Below are 24469 nucleotides of genomic sequence, written 5' to 3' on the forward strand. Positions count from 1 at the left end.
TGATTATAAACATTTACTATGCTAGAAAATGAGTCGCTGGTTGGTTGCCCCGTTCAGTAGTATAAGGCATTATCAGGATGAGCAGAAGTCTTGGGCTCCCCCTGGTGGTTCTTCAGAGAAGTCACCTTGCTATCCAGCTCATCCATGAACCCCTCGTCCACGGACTCATTGTCCCCTTCCTCTCCTGCCCCCTCAGTTGGCAGGAATACATGTAGCTCTGTGCGAGCAGGCTCAGTGGTAACTGGGGGAGAAGGAGGCCTTGGGAGGCAGTGCTTTCCTCTCACAGCTAGAGTTCCCCCTTGTGGGGCTTGCCGGTACTGCATCACCAAGGGGCGAAGCTCCCTTTGCTCTGTTGACAGGGACAGATTCTGGCGCAGCGGCTTCACCGAAAGCTTTGTGGCCGGTCTGATTGGGCAAGAGAAGTGCATGTATACTGGCGGGGAGCTCTGGATTCGCCCTCCTGCGTCACATGACTTGCGCAGAATTGGAGGTGGGGGCTTTTTGCGGCCAGGTCGGCAGCAGTTCCGCGTAAACCCCTCGATAACTGCGCGCTCTCCTGGAGTGTACAGCAAAGCCTTCCTGACACTGTGAAGGAAACAAGAGGGCAGATCCAGGAGGGAAATGAAAGCAGAAGCAGAGGTTGTGCGCCTCATTTAATTTCTTACCTATGGTATAAAAGCATATTCTAAAAGTAACAACATATCAAGTGTAAATATAGCTCAAAATCAAGCTTTTCTTTAACCAGCAGTTTTAACGTCTGCAATTTATGTGCACTGCTCAACTGCTAACTACAACAATTACTTATTTTATGTGGCCAAATAATGTTTCCAAAAAGTAAAACTTGAAGGCCCTACTTCTAATACTGACAAAAATAACCCACTTATGAGGAAAGTGAATGTGCAAAATTTGGAAGCTAGCACTAGCAAGCATATTTAAGAAAGTTGTTATTTTAATCCATGGCTGGCTGAGCCAAAGCCATCAGATAAATTAACTGATAGTGCAGATGGTGTGTTGATTGTGGAGCATTTCCATGAGGAGAGCTGCGTTTTCAATTTGCTCAGGTTTCTTCCAATCTCTTCAGGGGGTCATGGGGTTCAATTAACCTCATCTCTCACCATCTCCACAGTGGATGTGTGAACTGACAACCATTCTACTGCAAGACTGTTCTTCCTGAAAAACTGCTAAATACTTCATGAATCTTTTCAATAAATGTATGGTCCTCTATACATATTTGTACTGCTTCGGTAGTGAACAATCCTCTTGCATAAGGACCACTAGTTGAAATTGTATTTAGACTGGTAAAATTATACTGTGAAAATGTTGTCTTAATAGGAATTACTGGAAGAATACACTGCCATCTGTTGCACTGGTAGCTGCCCTGACTGGAAAAAGTGAGAAATTCTGTTGGATTTCTTTGGAAGGGCAGACCAGTTTGTTCCTTTGTTCTTCCAAGCTTTGTGTTAACCGCCAATTAATACGTTTCTGCGGTGATGTCAAGAACAGCCACTGGCAAAACCCACACATTCACTCCTCAAGACTCCGGTCTGTGCCAAAGTCTATGTGCACACAATCACAGAAGACCCAACCAACTCACTGACCAGATTCCAGCTCTGCCCACGTCTCCTAAAACTTCGAAAAGTACAGAGGGCCCAGGCTTAGGTCTGCTGGCCCCAGACCCCAGAGAACGTATGTTGGGATATCGGCTTACCTGCTCTCCGCCGAGGCGGTCTTCTGGCGCAGGGGGCTTACAGTGGTCAGCGACGGCAGCCGGAGGGAGCCCCTGAGGCACGCGCTGCGGGCAGGGGATGGCGGGGGCACCGAGGCAGACAGCAGGCAGGTGTGGGGAAAGACACGGCTCCTCTTCGTCGCGCTTTGGTGCCGTAGTCCAGCGGAACCAAGGCCCAGGCCCACGGAGGAACCGCCTCTGCTCATGTCTCCCCACAGACTGAGGGCTGCGCTCTCCAGCACAGAGGGCATGCTCACAGAAAGGCCATCAATAATGAACGTGCATTAAAGATGCATTAGCGAGCGCAGGCGCTTCAGCCCCCTCCAACACAAGTCCAGGTCAGCTTTCATCCACGAGAGTGCGAGCGATAGCAGGAAAGCAGCCTGGGGGGGCAGCACACACTCGAGGCACAATGTGAGGAAGGAAGCCAATTTTCACATTGTCGGTCAAAGTGTAAACCGTTAGCTCTGGATTTATTAGCTGCAGTCGGTTCATACCAGATAAGACAACTAGCCGATAAATACTCGACTTATTGTAAAATATACAATTCCAAGGACAACATTCAACACGTCCAGGAAAATGTATTCAAACGAACCACCATTTAATCCCAAATTCCCTCACCTCTGCTAGTTTAAAAAATACTTGCTTGGTTTACAAGTTTAATTTTAGTTTCCCAGCCAAACCCACCTGCCCAAAAAGTCAAAGTACACTAATGTTCATGGTTCAGTGGCTGGGAAGGGGCCATTCCCACCCAGGCTGTAACCCAAGCCCCATCAGCGCCGTGGCTACAGAAGCAGCAACAGAACGCAGGTCAGACTAAACAAACCCGACCCACATCGGTGCCTCTCGTTTCCTCACGGGCTCAGGTTTCATCCACCCCGTCGCACAGTCCAGGGGACAGTTGGGTGAGCAGGCAAGCAGAAACACTGCACCCACCTCTTAATTACAGCTTGAGCTTCCTCATAGCACCCAAATTAAAACTGGCAGTGTGTCCTTCTGTAGACATACAATAGCCTGCCGCATGAAACTGGATTAATCAGTTCGGTCTGCACCTCATGATTTGGATTTGGCGATTTGGAAACACTGTCGTGTCTAGGAAACGACAGAGTCCAAATCTTCAATTTCTCGAAAAACATCTTCGCGAGGGAAAAGACGACACCAGGCAGCAAGATCTTCAGGAAAATCAGACTTTATTAGCACACGTGCATAAAGCCGGATTAGCTCTCCAGAACTGAACCCCGACTGGCATTTGTACACCCATTTTATACAGTTACTCCACCTACAACTCCTCCTCAAACCTCATTCTGGCAAATCACCCACACTTTTCTTATCGTAACTCCTCCCAACGCTCCTCCCACAACGTCATTGTGGCAAATTGCCAACGGTCCTTATGCTCTGCCAACTCTGTACAAAGTTCAGGGCATTCTGCCAACTACGTGTCCTCACTTTACCCCGCACCTGCTCTTGGCAAACTACCAGACCTCAAAGTTCTGGATGCCCTCCCACGTCATCCATACACGTCACTCTGTATCTTTCGCTTTTATAAGACAAACTAAGCAGCAGTAATCATTGAAAATATACAAACTAAACATTTCATTAATATTCACTTCTAATATACTTTTCTAATATACAGACATACTAAACATTTGATTAATTATTCTCTTCTAAGGGAATAAACGTACGTAGCATTCTTTGCTCTCATTTCAACAGTTTTCACTGTGGTTTCTTGCGTTTTCATAAGCTCAGCTATAATTAATATTCTAGGTCAAATAGATACACTTCTGGCATAAAACATCGAGAGTCCCGGAGAAATCAGCTGTACAGTCATATCTTGCTCTGCCCATGTCCTTGAGTTTGGTCTACACAGTTCAAGACGGGACCCCCCCTGCCAGCTGGCTGGGCTCACTGTGTAATCCTAGCACAATTTAGCAGTTAATCAGTTTGAAACTATACAGGGTACATATCCTACTTTAATACAGATATATTGATAAACTTTTAGCACACATCGTTGAGAGTTTTGGAGGAACCAGCCTGCTCACTAAGGTGGAGTCTGATTTTGACTTGTGATTGGTTATCATGCTTTTAGGAGGGAGATCTTTCATTCTGTGAATTTTCCCCTACAACACATGATTTCAAAATGAAATGCCTCCAAATACTGGAGCGTAAATTAAATTTGATCTCAAAACAAATAGCTAATATAGTTCAAGTTCCTTTTTGGTGGGTGGGGGTTCGGCACTGCAGTGGCAAAATCTTTCCCAGAGAAATTATTTGTGCCTTTGTATGACTGCCGCAAGTATGGACAGAAGCTGTTGTACGGCAGAAGGCCCAATACCCCAATGACACTGCTCACATTTTAAACCTCCACTGGTTCACCTGGATGGGTTTACTGGTCCCGTTCCACTTCAGCACCTTGCTTTACTCAACAGTGAATGACGGGTCAGCAGCAATACCATATTAAAATCCTGAACTTGCAGCCTTCAAGTAATTTCAGGTTTATTATGCAACACTTTACAAAAGATAAATAAAAACTCATGACAGGTGTGAATTGAATATAAACTAAGTTTATTTAAGCTTTAAGTTTACTCTACTGCTGTGCTCCTGCGGACAAGACGGGGCTTTCACCCTGGGACTGCAGCCGCGTCTGTGGAGGCAAAGAGGACCAAATGAGTCAAAGGCAGGATGCAGTAATTGAGTTGAATGAATTTGAATGCAGCTCCGAATTATGTCAAGCAACTAAAATAACACCCAGCAGACAACCAACACTTATGAAATCAGCATTTCATTTTCTTCTATATTTAACACACGCTCATAACAAAGCTTGCAGTTCTCGCACACATTCATACAGATGGATATGCCACCTGGTAATCCAACGTGAAGAATGAAACTTACAAGCAGTGTTCCCTGACCATTTTACAACACTGCTGCCAATTTAAATAGGCTATGCATTCACCGACTAGTTAGTTTTCATTCAAGCCCTAATTGCAATACCAGAACTCTATTTAAGAAAGAGTTCATTTCTTAATTAACTCATGACGATGCCTTGGGCACATTAGGAAAGAGGTGTATTGAGACAAACTCCCACTTACGTGTGCCAGCACATCCAGTGTTCTTTGTGGCGAGGCTCTGTGGGGAGCCTCGGCAGGTCCTGTGAACAGGCCCGTACAGGAGCCAATGTCTCCACACTCATGTCTGCAGCGGAGAGAGTGGGACACAGACGCTTGTAAATACATCACAGCGGGACTGAAGGATACACTGCCGCAAAGGGGATGACTCAGGCAGGCAGGGGCAACTCACCTTGTGTCAGTGGGTCAGGAACTGCTTCAGCCTCCCTCTCCCAAGCAAGGCCCCTGTAGAAACAGAAAGCCAGTGAGCCTGTGGACGCAACAAGGCTGGTTTGTGCCCGTCGGTGTGCGTGTTGCATAGCTACAACGGTTTCAGTTGATGCAAAGGAAATGCGGAAATTAAACTAAATGATAACACCTGGAGCTTGTCTGACAGAGTGCTTGAATTTTAACTACCATTACCTGCAAGCTAACAAAATAGGGGATGGGAGTGTTCACATGCAGTGTTTGTGTGGGGGCAGTTTGCTAAAATTCACAGCCGGAAAACCGTAATAGTAAAGTCTACAGTGCTTGCAAAGTAGGCAAATGGATTCATTAACTAGCTAAAGCAACATTATGCCGGCAGAAATGGCCCAAAGACAGAAAAGGCCTGAAGTAAACCCATCGTTTGGGCATCTAGAATATATTGTAGGCTGTGGTGCCAAGTTATGACATACCTCTTGGTGGACAATATATTTTAGCAACAGCAGGTTTGGCAATATGTATACTTACAACATGAAATCATGCACAGAAACATCACACTTGCTCAGTTTTTCCAATATGGTGATGGCAGCAGTTGTGTGGTATCATGAGCTAGACTTGAGCCACTTTGGGGCTACGGGTCTGCTGCAGCAAAGACGCGGCGGCTCGTCCTTTTCACCTTACACAGCGGGGTCATGGCAGTACGGATCTGGCGGCGTGTTTTTTAGAAAGGTGGTGCCTTCGCGGAGGGAAGGGGGCCCAGAGGGCCGTTCTGGCATCACACTCCCGAGGGACGGAGCGGCAACTTGGAAATGCTCCAGCGAAGGGGGGGGGAAGGGTGATGAGGGGATAAGAATGGATCACAGTGCAGAAACAAACACTCACAGGAGCCCATGGGCTGGGGCCGCTACATACCGCACACTACACAAGGCCGCACCTGCCCCACACTGCATTCGTGCTGGGAGCAGATCGGGTGTACATATTTGCAACACAGAGATTACGGTTACACACCTTCCTTAGGTGTGATCACATCTGATGAGTACTTAAGAGCACATCTGGAGCTTGATTGGCTGGTCACTGGCATGAGTTACACACAGACATAGAACTACTAGAATGGTTCTGCTATAACGGTTATCTTGGTTATTTGTAGATTTATGGAAGTTGAGCATCAAGATTAAGCATGATTAAAGGCAGACTTCCTTGAATTCAAATTCAATTCTTAAATTTATCAATTCCAGTAACTGTATCAAGGCTATAACCTGTGTTTGTATGTTCACTCATCAATCTTGGATCCAAAACATTTTGAACCAATCTAGTAATCCTATCTGTATGTTTAGCCCACCCTCTTCCCACAAGCCTAAAGTTGATACACTCCCCCGTCCATTGCCAAGTCCCCCAACCCAATCCTCCCCCTTGTTGACGTGGTTAAAATTCTCCAGAACATCCATTTCTACAGTAGCAGCTTAAAATGTTTTCATTAGAAGGGAATAAGGTCTTCAGGTACAAAACCCTGAGCAACAGAAGTTGAAACTCAAATCTTATTACCACCATTTACACCGCTACCAATCCCCTGACCCAAATCCTGCCTCAATAGAGTACGATACTTCAAGAAATCTAGATGTTCCTGAATCCATGAGTCCTGAATCTATGAAAAGGCCAGTAAGCCAAAACTCCAACAGCCCCCCGCCCCCTTAAAAAAATAAAATGGGAAATCCTTTGAATATTTATAGGCACTCTGCAGAATTTTCACCTTGAAAATATTCTAAAAGAAACATGCCCAGTCATTACTGTCATACACTGGCAACATCTGTCTGTGTTCACTTCTGCCCAATACCTTGCATTTCTTATTCTGAAAAACAGCTTGGGATGTTTCTGGGTGTGGCCCTTTTTTCTGTGCTGCATATGAAAAGCATGTGTGCAATACACTGAACTCAAAAGCTCTATGGTCCAATAGAAGGGAGGCGAGAGTATGGGTGTATGGATTGGCTACTACAGTGGTGAGCTAGGTTTGTGAGATAGCCTTTGGGCTAGCCATTAAGCAATTGGCTGGCTAGCTTTCAGTGACATTAGGTAGCTGCCGTTATTAGCGGACAATTCAGTTTTGTACATCAGCTGGCTGGCCATGGTAGCTAGGTCCCACTGCACAGCACTACTACTGCTGCTTGGATTTTCTACTACTCTACATATTTATATTTACTATTGCCCATTTCCTCTCCTGGGCAGGGAGCTCATGCCTCAATCCAAAAGACTCCCGGACTTTCAGAAGACTCGAGATTACAAACTCCTGTTTAACAGGAGTGAAATAGATCCTGCACAGTATGCCTTTAGGCAAATTAGCAAATAAAACCAAACCGCAATTGCCAAGAGGACAAGATTGCAAGTCTGAGGTGAAGCATTACTGCAGCAGGGTGATTATGAATTGCTCAGGAACAGACGTGTGCTACCATTCTACAATTCTCAAATGGTTCTGGGACACATTGGAAAAATGACAGGCATATATAGAGGATCAAATACACTCCCTCAGGATGCAGGGTACTCTGTGGACTTGCAAGTGTAGATATCATGCAAGATGAAGCTTGAGTCACCAGTCCGAATACAAGTCCAGCATTCTGCAGCCTGCAGTTCTTTGAAGTATACTGGTTACAAACCCCCACCCACCCACCCACAAACGTCAAAATCACCCATCTCACTCACCCCCCACCCTTGCTTGAGCCAGTGACACAGCAGTATGCAGCTGCCCCCATGGGCAGCCACCTAGCACACAAAACGCATTCCCTGTCGAGCTGCAGTTGGTAGTCAAAGTACCAGACACTGCTTGGTTTGAGATGTCTCCATGCACCGTTTCTCACCAGGAGTTTTATGCCAACAGACAAGAGGATGAACAGAAATGTTCTGCACTGTGATACCACTCTCAGGAGTATGATGCCAGAATCCAGGAATACCACTTCAGTGGGAAGTGGACTGAAAGGGGTAGGGGGCAGGGATTGTCCAGATGTTTTATATATTTTTTTTTAACATAAATTAAATCATTTAGAAACAGTAACACTTACCTCTACTGCTGATCTGCAAGCACATCTCTTGATGCATACAAGTCCAGGCTCTACTGTCCACTGACTGCAGCAGAACTACTGATCCTCAATGCAATCAACTGCCGAGGGCCTCTACCGAAGGAGGGGCCGGCTGGCCGCTGGCCCTGACTGCACAGCTATGGCCTCCTCATGCACTCAAGACATGTGGGACAGACAAGACACCAGCCTCTCTCCTCAGGTAGTCTCTTCAGCCAGGTGATTGGGGGAGGGAGGCAGGGAGCGAGGGAGGGAGGAAGAAATCTGCTCGACTTCTGACTAGTTCTCTTATGTCAGATGGAGGTTCCCTTTTCTTGATTTTGGCTACAGAAAGACTGAAGCCAGCTGAGAAACTGGCCAATGAGACTGAATGTCCTAAATTAAATCGGCACATATAAACTTGAGTCTTTTCAGACAAACATTGCCAGTGAAACAAATAAGCCTCCTTGAATCCAAGGAATCTTAACTTTTTTGGAACTATTTGCAATTGCTGGATGCCTTCATGATATTCCTTGATAAATTGCATTAGATTTCACGCTAATCTTGGGACAATCGACAACTTGCAGCCAGGCAGACACTGGAGACACACAAATGTGGCATAATGTACATCCACAGATGAAATCAATTCAAATGAAAGGCAAACTACTTTATGAAAAAATAGCTCATTTTAACATCTAACCCAGTGCCAAAAAAATGGTCAAAAGAACTTAATGAAATGTGTTTGAATAACATCATAAATCTGCCATCTTGTTTGTATGAACATGCATTCTACGCTCAGCTGTATACTTGTTCATTTGTGAAATTTTCTGTAAGATTAAAATGGGATTGCATGAATGATTGAGCCATGGCAAATTGGACTATACAAAATGGTCACGTGTTAAAGGAGTAACATGGTGGTTGAATGTGGCACTTGCCAGTCATCTAAAGGCAACAAAACAAATGTGCATAGTTCATTATTCAATCATTTAAATGCATCTTCAAACATCTTTTTCTAAGCCTATGTTTTTCTAAGCCAAATTTCCCCATGAAAGTTCACCCAAACTACTAATTAACTGATTGACAGACCGTGCGCCTACTTTCCACACATTGTTGTTTACCATGGCTACCTCCATTTCACAAGCTAGCTAACTTGGTGTATCAATTATCGATAACCAAGGTAAGGACACATACTTATCCAATGATAATTTTAGCAAAGAATTCTGAAAAGCACAACTATAACATCCTTATGAAAGAAAACTAGCTAGCTAACATTAGCTAGCTAAATGAATACAACCAGAAAGTCTAATAGTCCTTAAAAGGTCATTTAAGTGAACCCAACGGTCGTCAAATATTTGCATCGTCTTGCCTGGAGGCCAGCAGCGCAAATTATGGGTCACAAGTTATAGGTAAGGGGAGTGGTTATCCTTGTGTGACCCACAAGGAGAAATTCTCAACCGGTCAAAAATAGGATGATAAACATAAAAAGGCTTACTTTGCCAAAAACTGAATGGATATATTTAATACTTCTTTCAGGTTGTGCAAATTCAATACAAAAACAAAGAGTGACCAACCACCATTTTACTCCTTTAAACGGTCACTCACAAATAAGTTGACGGAAGAATCTTGATTGGCACAGTGATTTCATGTCTGGTTGCATTCAAAACTGGTAAAAAAAATTTGTACAGTATACTCAAGTAAACATTCGGAATTTCACCCAAAATGACCGATTATGAGTATTTGATAGTTATTTTAGAGAGTACTAAAACCCTTATTTGGGTTATGGTTGAATCACCAACATAACCCGTGGCTGGTTCCAGTTCTACATATGAGTCTCAATACTGGTGCTCAAGTGATTTTCCACTCAATTTTATCAGATTATGATTTAAGAAATTGCTGTACAGCATCCATCTTCACCCTCCTAATTTTAGAGGCCAGCAAAGCAAGCCGAGAACCAAGGCCGGTGAATGGAGTTGCACAGTAAGCCTTGGAGGGTAATTCACAACTGACGACTAAGCTCAATCTTGTTTACTTCACCTCAACATACAATTCCTTTAAAGAAAGTTAATGAGTACTTTCTATGCTCCACTGAAAGTGCACTTCCAGTGGGTGTAGGTGGGGTAATTCACAAACCAACCCTTTAACTGAACTACTGAACCTAACAACTGCATTGGCACATCGGGAGCAGATGTTTTCGTAAAACCATAAGGTGCTGTGGATAGCTGATAAGTTCATAAAGCCGTGTACCAAGAGGTCTCTTGCCACCCTGCAATCTTTTAATGTTTTTTTGTTGAATGAACCTGTTGAGAAAAATGTACAGAAAATCCAACACAATTATGAAACATGAACATTGCAGGTTTATGATATTGGGGGCAATGAAGCCATACAAGTTCCATTCTGATACAGATACCGAAGCTTCTTATTCGAACCAGTTTTTCAAGCATTTCTTCCATCAGGCCTGCAGGCTATTATTTACAATCAAAATCTGAACACGTCCATTTAGTTTTGAAATTTCTGAAGAGCTAGAAGTTCGAAATCTGCAGCACTGCAACACTTGCAGTCAATGTATGGAGTCACTGGGATTGTTCCGTGCATTTCCCCTTTAACATCAGACATGGCAGTGGCTGCATATGGGACTAGGAGTGGCATTACAAACACTGAAGCAATGCTGCACTGTTGCAACTAGCAAGATCAAATATTTAAATCGTTGCCATGGAAATTACAATTTTCCCCAAGTGATAAAACATGCCTGAATAGTGCTAGGGAAATGTGATTGAACCATTTATAGAAACTACTTGCTTTGGAAATCCTTGGCCCCATGGTAATACAGGGGGTACTTGAGGACATGAGCACATTCAATTTTGGAACCATGAGTACAATTGGGGGGGGGGGGGGGGGGGGGATGTAGAGCCATTTGGATCCCACTTTTGACAAGATAATGGAATATTGACATTTAATAAACTTCTCTTGCAAGAATCATTAATGCAGTCCAAGTTGAGAAGCAGCTTAAAATCACAAATCACAATGGGGCTATGAACAACATGTGCATAGTCACTGGACAAAAATAAATGTGGGGAGAGTTTTTGCAATAAGGCAAAGGGGACACAAAGGCTGGCAGAATACTACGTTCTGATAAATCGCCTTGGTTTTCCAATGGTTCTAAACCATGTATAATGCCATGAACAGACATGGCCTTCATGGTGAAATCTGTTCAGCAATCAAGTCCAATAGCAGTACTGTATAATAACTATACAACAGCCATCTGTAATTTAGAGCGGTCTAGTTCCAAGACGGCAAACTACACATTTGACCACCACTCATGTTTACAGTTCACAAGTAGATGGATAACATTACAGTTTGTCAGGAAACTCATCCAATTTTTTAAAATGAATCAACTGAAATTTAAAGAACATTTCAGAAGCCTGAAAAACGCAGTGCAAAAATTTTTAATATTGCACTACTGCTGAATAAAATGGGAGGGGGAAAGATGTTTTGCAAACACCTAACCAGTGGTAGCCATAAACAGTAATGCACTGCAGGTGGAGCAAGATTACAGCAACTGAAAAGTAGTCTCACTTCCAGCAATATTTCCATGAGAACCATCAAAACTACACTTCTTTGCTCAGCCAACAAGCAGTGTTGGCATTTTTGCTGGAGTATTTCACCATAATACATCCACCAACAAACTCAATGAAATAAAACCAGGCCATGGTTCTATTATTCACAGTTACAATACACAACCATCTAGCTTGCAGGATTAGGCCTAGTTGTTCCTCAACCAATCTCAGGACTGGAAAGCTTTTTTGGACTTTGAAGCTTTGGGTTTGGATCAACAGCACAGTACTTTGCCAAGAACAAACTTGAGGTTTGGAAAAGTAAAGAACCAATTGCAGCCTTTATTGTAAAGATACAGGTTTTCAAAATGTTAAATGGCACAAAAACACAGCCATAGAAAGGTGAAGGTTAACTTACAAATTGAACCACCACAACATGAGTCACATTACACGATATAACTACACATAAGATTATACTGAAAGAGGGCAGGGTGAGGAATCACGAATATTGGCCAGGTGGCAAAGTACACACTACTTGAAATACAAAGTAAAAAAAGAAAAAATAACTTTCCATAAAATTATGCTTCTTCAGGCTAAAATGCAAAATATACTCAACTTAAATACAACATTGACTCAGGACGTTCAGATGGAGAACCTCCACGATTCCGCTGCTTTTTTTTTTTTTTTTTTTTTCTTTGCTTTTTTTTTTTTTTAAATGCAAGACAACCATTAGAATCGTGGCTTCTTGGCAGGCCCATCAAACTCCTCACGAACACGGCCGAATCCGGGGGTCCCAGGGCCCATTCCTCTGGGTCCCCCTGGGCCACCCTGGGGGAAACGCTCATTGCGCTACAAGAACCATTCACCAAAGCAATGGTAGGGGTTAAGAGGAGAGATGGTTGTATTCAAGTCCACACATTTGAGGAAGGGGGTGCAATTTGTGTGGTTTGCAAGCCAAATACACAACCCCAGATTAATACAAAAGTAAAAAAATAAAAATAAAATTTTAACCAAAAAATAAATAAAAATGGGGGGCATGTCCGGGGGAAAGGTTCGTTGATACAGTCCCAAAACGCAGATCCACAGGTGCCACAGGCGACATACAGAGAAGGAAGAAAGGTGATATTTTTGTTAGTTGGATTCTGCGAAGATCTTCATGCATCCCATGGGCTAAGCTACATCACAGGCCAAAATGGGGCATTTCATAAGAAGACAGGGCTGCAGCTGGGCTGTCCGTGGACCTGGCAACAAGGCCATACAACCGTTTCCACTGGAGTTGAGGCAGCAGTTAGAATTAGCGGCAAAAAACAATAATCACAGCCTTGCATTTTTATTAAATGCCTTCATGTTCACACGGCAACGCTTTTTTTGTCGTAATCAGCCACTCACCACCCCGACCCCAGCCTACATGAAAAATCTGGCATTAGGAACGACGATCAAATAAGTTTCACAATGTATGAACTACAGCACAATGCAGTCCAGATTAGACCACTCAATGGCTTTTTGTTCACTTAATTGTGGCCCTCCATTAGAACTGAATCTGAAGGGGCCATGTCCTGCCACTGGCAGGTATGACAATTGTTTTAGATATGCAGCAATTTCACAATACAAAGTATAACCAATTAATTATTGCTTAATGTAGAAATGTTCCGATTCATTCAAATTAGTTTGTCACAACTGAAACAATACCACAAGATAGGCAAAACATTACAAAACTGGTTACATTGTGAATAACCATTAATGGCCTAACTCCCATAAGTCCCAAAGTACATTTCACATTTAACAGAGTTTTTTTTTTTTTTTTTTTTACTTTATGAAAATTCCAGTTCTGCAATACTATTAAAATATTGACCTATTCATGATAAATCACTTGTCTTATTCAATTCAAAGTATTTTTCAAGATTGCATTTACAATTTAATTACAGCCAAGATTGTGATTGTGGACATGGGCACAGTGGCTCTCCCCATGTTAGCAGTGCAGCTAGCCACTTTTCCACAGTTTAATAAGGCAACAGAGAAACCGGTTATGGCAAACCTAGCTGTGAAAACACCTGTATAGCTGGCTACACAGCAAAATATTTACTTCTGAAGCAGGCATGTGCTGTTCAGAGCTGTTGTAGAAGCTAGATTTGACTGTACAGAAATGTAACCAAATGCACTCAGAAAACCCTGTTCCGATTTCCTTAGTTAGCTCTGATGTGTCCAAAGGATAATGGTCATCACAACTGGGCACCATTTCAATCAAAGCCATGTGTAGCGTTTTAAATGTAATGGTCACTGAACCATGAACATACTGCTAGTTTGTGTAGGAACTGGAGTTCTTGCATTCAGTCAATTAAATGAATGTAATGTATAACCTTGGGTACATGGCTAAAATATCTAGCCATCCTGACACTTCTACCTCAGCAGAAAACTCAAACTCAGCTAAATGAGGTCTGGGTAAAAGTGTGGTGAAAATCGGTTTTGTATGTGAGGATTCAAAACCGAAAATGTTCAAAGAATCAATGAATACTGAAATATCCCAAGGTAAACATCCACTCCTGATCCGGAAAATTCACTCGTGAAATAGTACAACTAGGACAGGGAGTTTCAATTGGCTCATTTCCAGCAACTCTAGTGACCTCAGTCAAAACATGAATTTAAGATGGCGCAACCCACCCCATTAAGTCAGCTACTGCAAGAAATTAATAAACAAATATGTATTGTTACAGGAGATCATTCAACTTCAAGCCATGAAAGCTTACAGTATGCTGTTGAACTCTTAATTTGGGCTCAATTGACAAAGGGTTTGATAATGACAACATACATTAAGTGAGTGTGAAAAGAATGGCAGGGAACAAAGTAACGTTACAGTACAACTCAGTTACCCAGTGAACATTTTTGCATAGTGAAACTCCATCTTGCAGTCCACGTGAAAACCAAGCTTTGTTTGCTTAAAAATGGAAAGCTTTCCGGATAACGAGGATGTAGGCTGGTTATATCCAGGTAAAAACTGAACTATAATGGGGTTCGTTGACAGTCTGCGCATGTCAAAATGGCTCAACCTAGGCATCTATCGGACTTCGGCTTAGAGCAACCTACTGGTAAAGAGTATGATTAGAAAAATCAGCCTCATCCATCAACTAAGCGGTGCCACTCTTGGACCGAGGTGACGTCAGCTTGCCTTGTACACATTACTTCGGCACTCTACTTTGTTGCCACATAACACCCTGTAAGAGAGACTGTCCAGAGCAAATGTTTTGACCAGGCTAGTCACTTATGGTAAAAGCAAACCAGTCACTAGTTTCAAGTGTGACTTTTTACCAAATTAGACGGGGACGTTTTCAAACAAGCAGGAACAAATATGTCACTCAGACTAAAGCTTAATTGTAAGGTTAGTAACATTAGAAAACGCCAACTGATGGGGTTATACAGTAATCAAATGTGCCATGGGTTGTCAAGGGGCAGACATTAAAGGAGTAGTTAAAACTTGTGTTGAGCTATATAGGCACCTGTGAAGGGACTTTGCTGTCCAAGAGATGGTGTTAAAGGATCAGTTGGTGTTAAAGGATCAGTCGGTGAAGAGGTCTTTCAGGTAACATTCCACACGATCGGGGGGAACTGGGGTCACTTGTGCACCCGTTCCAATTTTTGATACAAGTCTGAATAGTAAGTCTGGCAAAATCTCCAACTACTCACTTTGTTACTCAATTCATTAGAATGTTATGGGCACCGAACTTGACCCAGGTTAGAGGCTTGCAGATTGCCATGCTGTGATTGGACCTCCAAATCAGTGTCACGGACTGAGTGCCGTGAGGAACTGGCGCCAAGAATTCCATTTCACCTTTTTAGGACATTTTTAAACCTTGTGTATTTCCTGTTGCAGAAAATCAAAGGGAACTTCAAAGTTAAAATTAAAATGCTTATCTATAGGTGAAACTACGGTTAAAGTATAAGAATTCTGAATACGAACTTGAGATTCAAGCTGCACGTTTGTACTAAACACCGTGTGGAGGTGCTGGAGAAACTTAAATGCATGATAGTTGCAGTTTTCTATAATGCAATGTTTCACTTGTGGGGAAAAAGGGTTAATCATGTATATTGCCACCATTTGCTTGGTTTTATTTCTTTGTGGGAAGAAAAGGTACTTACACTCCAATTTGCGGTTTTCTTTTTTCCTGTGAGGGGAAAGCACGAGCAAAGCCATGAAAAGTACTAAAAGGGCGTTTTGCTGGGGGTTGGACCATATCAAGTAATGGAGGATATTCAGCCTTTTAATGGTTGCAAATCCTTTTACAGCACCCTGATCGAGATGTGCATAAGATGAATGGAGATGGTGTTTTTTGATTTTATATTAAGACATTTGCAATAACTGCTACAATAATTGCTAAATGTATCTTTGATCTCTGTTTAGGTGTTCCATGGGAAGGGGCTTCAGGTAGAAAAGGCCTGAGAGCACACCGTTGGGAGTCTTTGTTCTTTCGGTGGGTAAAGTGCTGGGGGAGCCTGCTAAAGCCCAATTTATACCTCCTTGGCTCACGGCTCACAGGCATGAGCCGTGGCTCACAGACGTCATTTGGAACGTCTCAAATGACGTCTGTGAGCCAAAAAGTCTTGGCTCATACCACCTGAAATTTCTAGCGGCTCACACCGCGTCATTCATGTCTTATAGCTTTGATTGGTTGACTGGTCTGGACGAGCGTTCTGTGTTGCTAGGAGACGAGAAGTTCCGTGTTTTGATCGGAGCCGAGTCAACCGAGTCAATAATATGAATGGTTTTGAAGAGACTGGCGGAGGAGGTGAGGAAGTACCGTAATCTATATGACTCCAGCATTCAGGATTATAAAGATGTGGTAGGAAATATGAATTCATGGGTCGAAATTTCCGAAACACTTGGTGTTGCCCGCACCCCCGAAGGCAATCCAAACGTCAAACGAGTGAAGGATACCTAGAGAAGCCTTCGCAACATGTAGGCTAAAATCTAAATAACGTTAACGTTCGTTAACACGATAATAAAGTGTATTATATTAATATTAATAAATTAGTTATTATTATTAGTTAATTATAATCATTATTATTATTATATTATATTATTATTACTATAATAATTGAACGTTAGCTACAGGATGCGTCAGTGAGCCGGTGTATTGAGTATAAATGCCCGGAGCTCATGGCTGTGAGCCGTGAGCCAACGGCTCATGCCTGTGAGCCGTGAGCCAAGGAGGTATAAATTGGGCTTAACTCTCCCAGTGTGCGGAAGGGCCCATGAACACTGTAAATAAAATCTTTTTTTTTTTTTAAATTTTTATAATCGTTGACTTGCTGATGTTTCCCCCCCCCCCCCCCCTCCAACAGCTTAGGCATTCTATAGCTTCAATTCAAACATTGAAACAAACAGACCCACTCGTTGCTGGTGGATACACCAATACACACAAACGCTATACTGAACCGAAATGAGCTTCACATAAATTACAGGACAGACCCACCAAAGCAGGTCATGTGCAAGCAGTTAATTGATTACCTGCTTTTTACATGAGCCATTTTGTAGAACAGCCAGTCAAACCTTCTGTCCACCAATTTGACAGCAATTTGCCAAAAAAATTATACAAAAATACATAATCAAAATAGGCTTAGCCATAGAAGAGTAGCATAGGTTTTTGGAAGATTTTTTCCAAGATTAAGTCCATGTTGAAGAACTTAATTGCCGTCAATTACCATAAATAATTGTAGCATCAGTAAGTTCAGTTAAAAACACTCATCACGTGTGAACTTACACCTTCAAAAGTTAAACTGAGTGGAGCTAGTACAACATACAAATATTTGCCATTCAGTGAAGATTTCATCCAAATGTCCGACATCCGGGCCTCCAGTCCAGGCACAACCAGAGGCAACATTCAGGAAACGCCAGTTTTTGGCTTATAGAACTCTGCTTCATTTGGTTTCGATGAAATTAATGGCATAGATGTACCAATGAAATGACACAAAAATGATGTACCCCTTCAGTCAACAATTTGGGGTTTACCAACATTACAATCCCATTGCGAACAGCATCTGCACCCTGCCTTAGTTAAAGTTGCCTTTCGTTGCAATAATGAACAGAGTATTCAAGCCAAAAGATGGAACCAGGTTTAGACCTGGAGCCTCCTCACTTGACCGATTACACAAATCTTTTCCTTTTTGATTGATGACACTGTTTGGGTGGATCCGCACGCATGAATACCTCCACCCGTCTCCCCAAAAAACTTTCAAAATCCTTCTCCTCTGGGTCTGACACCATGCGATGTGTATGTTTAAAAACCTTTGCTTATGCAAACATCAACCTGTACTAAAACATGCTTTGAGCTTGCAACGCTGCATGTGCATACTACGCATGAGATGAAATTACAACCCGCACAACTGCGTACCTATTACAGCAATTCCAGGCAAATGATCATTACAAACATTCTCAATGCCCCACATTTAAGTCATGAAGTTTCAGGGCAGGACAGTGGAAAACACGTTCGACTTCCAGGTTGGATGCAATACAATACCGCTCTACAGACCGTGCTCTTGCACTGGTTGCTAAGCAGCCTCATGAGGCCCTACAACATCACTACTGCTACTTCTCGTTGCCCGTCTGCCATAAACAGTCCAACACTCAAAACAGGACTAACAATGACATACAAAAAATAAAAAAATAAACTCCCAAAAGAACACAAACTAAGACCCAGGAGGAGAAACTACTGAAGTTTTAGTACAGGTCGATTTTACACAGCAACGAGAGCTCAGAATGGTGGAACCGAGCGGGCTGCCCCGCGAAACAACGGATACCATCGCGTGCGGAAAGAGCAAAGCTCAAAACAGACTACTCAGCCAGCCAGCGAGACCTCACATTCACGGCAGGTGCAGATATTTGCCAATGCGGTGTGCTTTTCGGCATCCATCCCGAAGACTACGGAGAGGGGAGCAAAACTGGGACCATTGTGACCCATCGCACAAGGAATGCAACATATTCCTGCTGTTCATTTTTACCAGATTCCCGCTTCCTTCCCCCCACTACTCTTCCCACTCAGGGATACATTACCATTTCATTGGGCATCATGGCACCTCCCATGCCTCCAGCTGCAGGCGCCCCCATCCCCTGGTGGCCCTCAAAGCCCATGGCACCCATGGGGAACTTCTGGTTTGGTGAGTTAAAGGGCATATCTGTGTGACAGAGGGGTTTGGGGTCAGAAGCTGGTGTGGGGGGAGCATGTGGCACTGAAGCCAGCTCTAGCATGTCATGGCAAAATCTGAACACCATTGTACTTTTCTGGTTTATAAACTTGGAGCAATACTGCACTCAATTTATGCAATCGACAGTGAACTTAAGACTACATTAGTTTCATTACGCACTATATCGGAAGTGAAATCAGTGTTGTAGTTAATACTGCTTATTGCATGAGTGCATATTGATGTAGCTGCAAGACCATGCACAAACGTGATCAGCTACAGAACAAACAGACTGTTGTAATTACTATTCATTCAGAAAAGTGTTTGAATACACATTTACAGCACAGCTTTGGCCATCTTCCAAATGAATGGTCTTCAGAGAAGCATTGGGGATGATAAAGCTCTTTAATATTGGAGGGGTAATTTTGGACTGACAATAGGTTGGTTGGGATCGCTTGTTGAACTCACCTGACATGCCCATTGCCCCGCCTGCGGTCATCCTCATATCCCGTTCTCTCTGCAACACAGGCATGGCGGTGAGAACACTACTCCCACAACTCTATCTCTACCAGGGTCCCAACACTGACCCCCACCCAAGCCCAACATCCCCCAGTCTGCAGTGATTGAAGGGTGCAGCTTCATGCACTGAGGTAAAGTAACCCAACTGAACAGCTGAAGAGCATTTGCATGGGCATAATTTCTGCTTAAGCTGGCAACATCCCGATGGCTTGGTATTGTATACAATGCGCAATATCCATGTTACCACGCAGGGAAGTATTTTATGGCTAGTGACACGACAGATCCTATGAAGCCAGAAAGGAAGGTGGAAACTTATTCTGATCCTGATCTGCCCCCTAGTGGATATGTTTTAAACATCCAGTCAGACAAAAAAAATAAGCAGACAAGTTTGTGAAATGTTGCTCAGGATCAGCAGTCATCGACAGTCATCAAAGCGGTGTTTCTCCCAACAAACCCCCGCAGCCTAAACATGTAGTTTATAACATTAGCAAACATTCCTAAAAAAAAAAAAAAAATTAAAAAAAAAAGAAGGCATTAATGCATTACGTGTTATCAACAACGTGCACTTAAGTGTTAATGGGAAGCAGTAAAGCAGTACTTTCCCCACAACAGAATCGACAGTCACGTGTGCAGGGATACCACACGCATTTCAGGCCCTCCCATCACTCCCAGCGTGTGGGACGCTCGCGGGCCGCACTCACCGAGTCCATGAAGCCGCCCATCCTGTAGGACTCCTCGCGCTGGCGGCGCATCTGCTCCTCCATCTCCCTCTGCCGCAACATCTCCTCCTCCCGCCGCCGCCGCTCCTCCTCCTGCCTGCGGAGCCATAGGAGCAAGACATGACTTTTATGGAATTCATACTTTGACACATTTGTATGTTTATGAAGAATCGACTAGACTGAGCAAAAAGAATTCTGATTTCAGCTAGCCGAATAAAAAGGGCAGAAGTAAAGGTGCAGAATCCTGCCATACCTCAGCTGCATCTCCTTGCGCTTCTGCATCTCCTGGCTGTGCATCTCCTCCATTCGCCGCAGCTCCTCCTGCCGCCTCAGCAGGTCTGTGGGAACCAACAGCACGTCAAACACTGCATTTACACTGCCCAGACCAGGCCGGGACCCAACAGGACTGTGCACGCACTGCGCACGCACTGCGCACACCAGGCTGGGACCAAACAGGACACGTCTTACACTGCGCTTACACTGCCCAGACCAGGCTGGGGGGGGTCCCATGACGGGGGCGAGGGAGCATACCTTGTCGGAGCAGGTTTGCCTGGTGCTCGTGGTAAGCGTCCTCCATCTCGCTCTCAAGCTTATCACGTGCTTCACGGATGTTCTTCTCCACCTGCTGCCGCTGTTGCTTCTCCATGTCGTCAAGAGACTTCCAGCGCTGAGAGTACTCGAACTCAAAGGAGCCGCGGTGCGCAAACCGAGGAGGCTGCTCACGCTCCCTAAATGATTAAAATCATTTCCAAACAAATATTTTATTTTATTTCAAATTTAAATATGGTTTAACCCTTTTTTCTTTCTAAATACCAAGTCAGTATTCTAAAACTCCAATGCTTTCAATTACAAGTACTGATTCTTACATCAGCATCATACTATAAAGGTTTAAGGGCTAAAACGAATAGTAATTATGATACCGCTCTACACTTCTCCTTATTGCCCTGCCCATGACACCAGTACATGCATGCAAATGTCCAGCTGTATAAATGATTTTGTGTAAAGAATGGAATCTAAGTCAGACTGGACAAGAGCATTTTCAAAAGGCCTAAAATGTAAATTACAGGAAGCCCTTTTGGCTATTAACAATGGTCCATCACTGAATCCTTCACTGTATTGTCTGAGGTGTAAATGGCCTTTTTCCACCAGTGTTTCACACCATCTGTCCCAAAACAAAGTCACATCAGGTGGCAGATGGTGTGAAATGGGTCGATTTGCAGGACAAAAGTGTGCCGAGGTCACTCCCAAAAATGTCCATTACAGAATGGCGCGGTATCAGGCTGATGGGTGGACTTACTTCTGGTACTTGGGGTTCTTCTGAGCCAGCTTTTCTGGCAGACCGTCCTCATCATCATACTGCTCCAGTGGTTCCACCACAACCGGACGTGGCGTCCTATCACAAAAAGACAAATATGTATGAAGTTTGCCATTTCACAGATGAACACAACACTGATAAAAAAATCAACAGGAATTTGAATTTAGGCTCACATAGATTTACAAGATTGTAATCTGTAAAACACAATGAGTGGTGCACACGGTACATGCTCGTTTTCAAAGAATGGAGTACATCTGTCTTCCAAAGCATATACATGTCCATCCAACCAGTCCTTACGTGGTCAACAAGAAGACTCCATCGTTGCAGCGGTCCATAGCCTTGCGGGCAGCTGGCTTAGTGGCAAACTCAACAATGCCCTTTCCAGTGGAGCGCCCACGGTCATCCACAATGACGACAGCCCTCTCCACCTGACCGAACTGACAGAAGGCTTCATCCAGCAGCTCGTTGGAGACAAAGGGGGACAGGTTGCGCACAGACAGAGCAGCAGAGTGGGTGGCAAAGCGCACCCTCAGCTGTCGGCCCTTCATGGGCACATCATCCAATTCGGCTTTGGCGATCTCAGCCAGGGCGCGCGATTCCTGTAGGACATAATCAACATTTAGACCATTTAGAGAGCTGGATGCAAAGAGTCAAAACATGTTTGAGAGCTAATGTATGAATTATAGAACACACCTTTTAGCTAAGCCAAATAAGCAAAAGTAATTTTTTCTGACTAAAGTCGCCTTACCAATCGGATGAAGCCAAATCCCTTAATATTGTTGATGAAGATTTCACTTGGCTCTCCATACTTCGAGAACAGCTTTCTGAATTCATTCTCAGTGATGTCGTTGGGGAGATTTCCAACAAAGAGACGACACCGCTGAGTGTAGGTCTTCTCTCCTGGTTTGCGTAAGAGGGACAGCGTTGCCCTCAATTCCTGATTTTTTTTTTTTTTTTATGGAGGGGGGAAACACAGTATTAATAGCAACTCGTGGCAGAGAATTACTTTATATCAGTTGCCAGGTCACGCACAATGGATACCATGTATTCATTAGTCTTCGTCAGATCATGTAGGGCCGCATCAGTATTACGGATGTGACTCAATGCCAGTTGTCCAAGTTGGCTAACGCGGTTAGGTGCCAAGTTAACCTCCACAATTATAAAATGTGCATCAATATTAACAAGGACAAATTCATAAAACTTCACCCCCAAAAGCGTAACTCACCAAAACACGGAGCAACGTACAAATTGCGCAGCTAGCTCGCTACACAATAGAAGTGCAAGGCTAACTAGCCATTGTTAGCTTTCGAGGGAATGCTAGCCTCATTAAATGAAATGAGACGGAAGGACGATGATTTAAAATCGTAGAAAGTATTCATTTCCAACTAAAGCCATATACTATGTAACATAAAATACATGTTTATACACAGTATAGTTTCTTAACCACCGCAGCGTTGACTACGCATAAAATGGCGACCGCTTCAGGCGTGTGCGCTTGAAATGGAGTCTAGAACGAGGAAGGAAATGCACACGCAAGCCAACAGACGCAGATCTGCAAGCAGCAGTAATAATGGTTACAACTTAACTACACCCGATATTACATCATTTAAGTCTAATATGTATATATATATATATTCTTCCGATTGACAGAGCCAACTTGGTTCGCATTACAACTTGCATCCATTTTGTATCACAATCCCCTTGTGAACGGGTCGACAAAGGCGGCCATCGAACACGGCTGGATGAGAACAGCCGCAGAAACCAAAAAAGTCAGTACAATAGCATATAAACGGCGAAATACGAAGCTCTTACACAAACAAGAAGTAAACCCAAACACTCATTTACACGAATTAAGTCGCGCGTTTAAAAATCAATTCCAAAAACTTTGCATTTCTGCTAGCTAATGTTAGCGTTTCGAATGTTACCTGTGGCGGTCCACTCGGTTCTTCTCGCTTTATCTTCTGCTGTTCTGGGGGCTGTATGTTCGGGGGTTGGGGTGGTTTCTGTCCGTTTCCAATTCCAGGTTTTTGTTGGTTCTTGTTTGCTTGGATCGGCGGCGACGTGAGTCCCGGCTTCGGAGGTGGAGATTGCAGCTTAGGCTGTCCGGCAGGGGCCTGTGGTGTTGCAGGCGTCTTGTCCGCCGGAGCAGGGGCCTGCGGTGTTGCTGTGGCTCCCGGCTGAGTCACCGTAGCGGGAGGCTGGGGTTTCTGTGGGGTTGTTTGGGTGGCCGGCGGTGCCTGGTTTGGTGGATGCCCATGTCCGATCCCTTGCTGCGGACCTCTGTTTTGGAAAGGATGTGGGTTCTGATTCCTAAAGTTCGGGTTTCCTATTCCCCCACGCATCCCACCGCCTCCCCGACGCTGGAATCCGCCACGGTTCCTAAAGCGGTCTCTAGACATTTTTACTTTGAACAAAGAACAAGACTAATTACAAAAGTAATATGAAATCGGCGACGCTGTAAAAGATAACGAAACTAAATTTTAAAAAATGTATGCGTTACAGCAAGAGTTTGCTATCTAGGCCACCGATATTACTCTTCCCGACACTTTAAAATGGCGGCGAATAGCACCCTTTGTCTCTTTGTAGTGTGACTGTTTATTCACGTCCCCGCCCCAAAGCATTACGTTAGTACATTGGCCAATTAGGATGCTCTGGGCTGAGTCGGCTCAAATTTCTTCGCTATGGAATACTGCGCTGTGAAGATATTATAGAGGCATTTTCTTAACCCAAGCTTGAAAATGACATGCCCAAAATAAGATGCCTACGATTCTTGAACCCTTTGGACTACAGGCATAATCCTGGTGTCTTCTGAAAGGTAACCCACTTGGGTTTGTTTTTAAAGAGTCAGAATAAGTATTACTAAAACAAAGTCATGGAGGCTCAAACACAGTGGAAGTGGAATATTTTGTTCTTAATTAAAATATTTTCTGTTTTTGAGTGGATACAGATTATTGTGGTGGTACCTGGTACAGTTAGAACAGAGCCACAGCCAAAAGACTGGACAAATCCCTTTTCAAATCTGATGACATCACCAAAAATTAGCATTATAAACTATTTCTAGGCAGTTTTCCATTTGGAGATTCCAAAATTTGGAAACTAAATTAAATGGGTCTTATGACATGT

The 24469-nt window shown here is 43.6% G+C and overlaps 2 protein-coding genes across 3 annotated transcripts; both read right to left on the reverse strand.

The window, feature by feature from the left end:
* Positions 1-1977, reverse strand: LOC133137600 (uncharacterized). The gene is made up of 2 exons (XM_061255943.1): positions 1709-1977; positions 1-585 (listed from the first exon to the last, which is right to left on the reverse strand). The coding sequence occupies exons 1-2, from the start codon at positions 1975-1977 to the stop codon at positions 54-56; spliced, it is 801 nt and encodes a 266-aa protein (XP_061111927.1). The 3' UTR covers positions 1-53.
* Positions 1978-4271: 2294 nt separating this feature from the next.
* Positions 4272-23923, reverse strand: sfpq (splicing factor proline/glutamine-rich). 2 transcript variants are annotated; one of them, XM_061254741.1, is made up of 12 exons: positions 23272-23923; positions 22095-22283; positions 21644-21945; positions 21329-21424; positions 20563-20759; positions 20285-20369; positions 20014-20128; positions 19262-19310; positions 18666-18787; positions 5021-5073; positions 4813-4915; positions 4272-4367 (listed from the first exon to the last, which is right to left on the reverse strand). In XM_061254741.1, exons 1-10 carry the CDS (start codon positions 23743-23745, stop codon positions 5047-5049), a joined length of 1656 nt encoding a protein of 551 aa, XP_061110725.1. In that variant the 5' UTR covers positions 23746-23923; the 3' UTR covers positions 4272-4367; positions 4813-4915; positions 5021-5046. The 2 variants fall into 2 exon arrangements, with proteins under 2 accessions (XP_061110725.1, XP_061110724.1); XM_061254740.1 differs by having other exon boundaries at positions 5021-12472.
* Positions 23924-24469: the final 546 nt, after the last annotated feature.

This window comes from Conger conger, chromosome 9 (assembly GCF_963514075.1).
Source record: "Conger conger chromosome 9, fConCon1.1, whole genome shotgun sequence".
NCBI lineage: Eukaryota > Metazoa > Chordata > Actinopteri > Anguilliformes > Congridae > Conger > Conger conger.

What these genes read in the sequence shown, in the direction of transcription:
- sfpq (XM_061254740.1), bottom strand. Translation starts at nt 23,745, where the DNA reads ATGTCTAGAGACCGCTTTAGGAACCGTGGCGGATTCCAGCGTCGGGGA. An exon ending in AACCGAGTGGACCGCCACAG is followed by an intron (nt 22,284 to 23,271) that starts GTAACATTCGAA and finishes AAAAAAAATCAG; the next exon opens with GAATTGAGGGCAACGCTGTC. An exon ending in TGGGCGGCTTCATGGACTCG is followed by an intron (nt 19,311 to 20,013) that starts GTGAGTGCGGCC and finishes CCTGTGTTGCAG; the next exon opens with AGAGAACGGGATATGAGGAT.
- LOC133137600 (XM_061255943.1), bottom strand. Translation starts at nt 1,977, where the DNA reads ATGCCCTCTGTGCTGGAGAGCGCAGCCCTCAGTCTGTGGGGAGACATG. An exon ending in ACCGCCTCGGCGGAGAGCAG is followed by an intron (nt 586 to 1,708) that starts GTAAGCCGATAT and finishes TTTCCTTCACAG; the next exon opens with TGTCAGGAAGGCTTTGCTGT.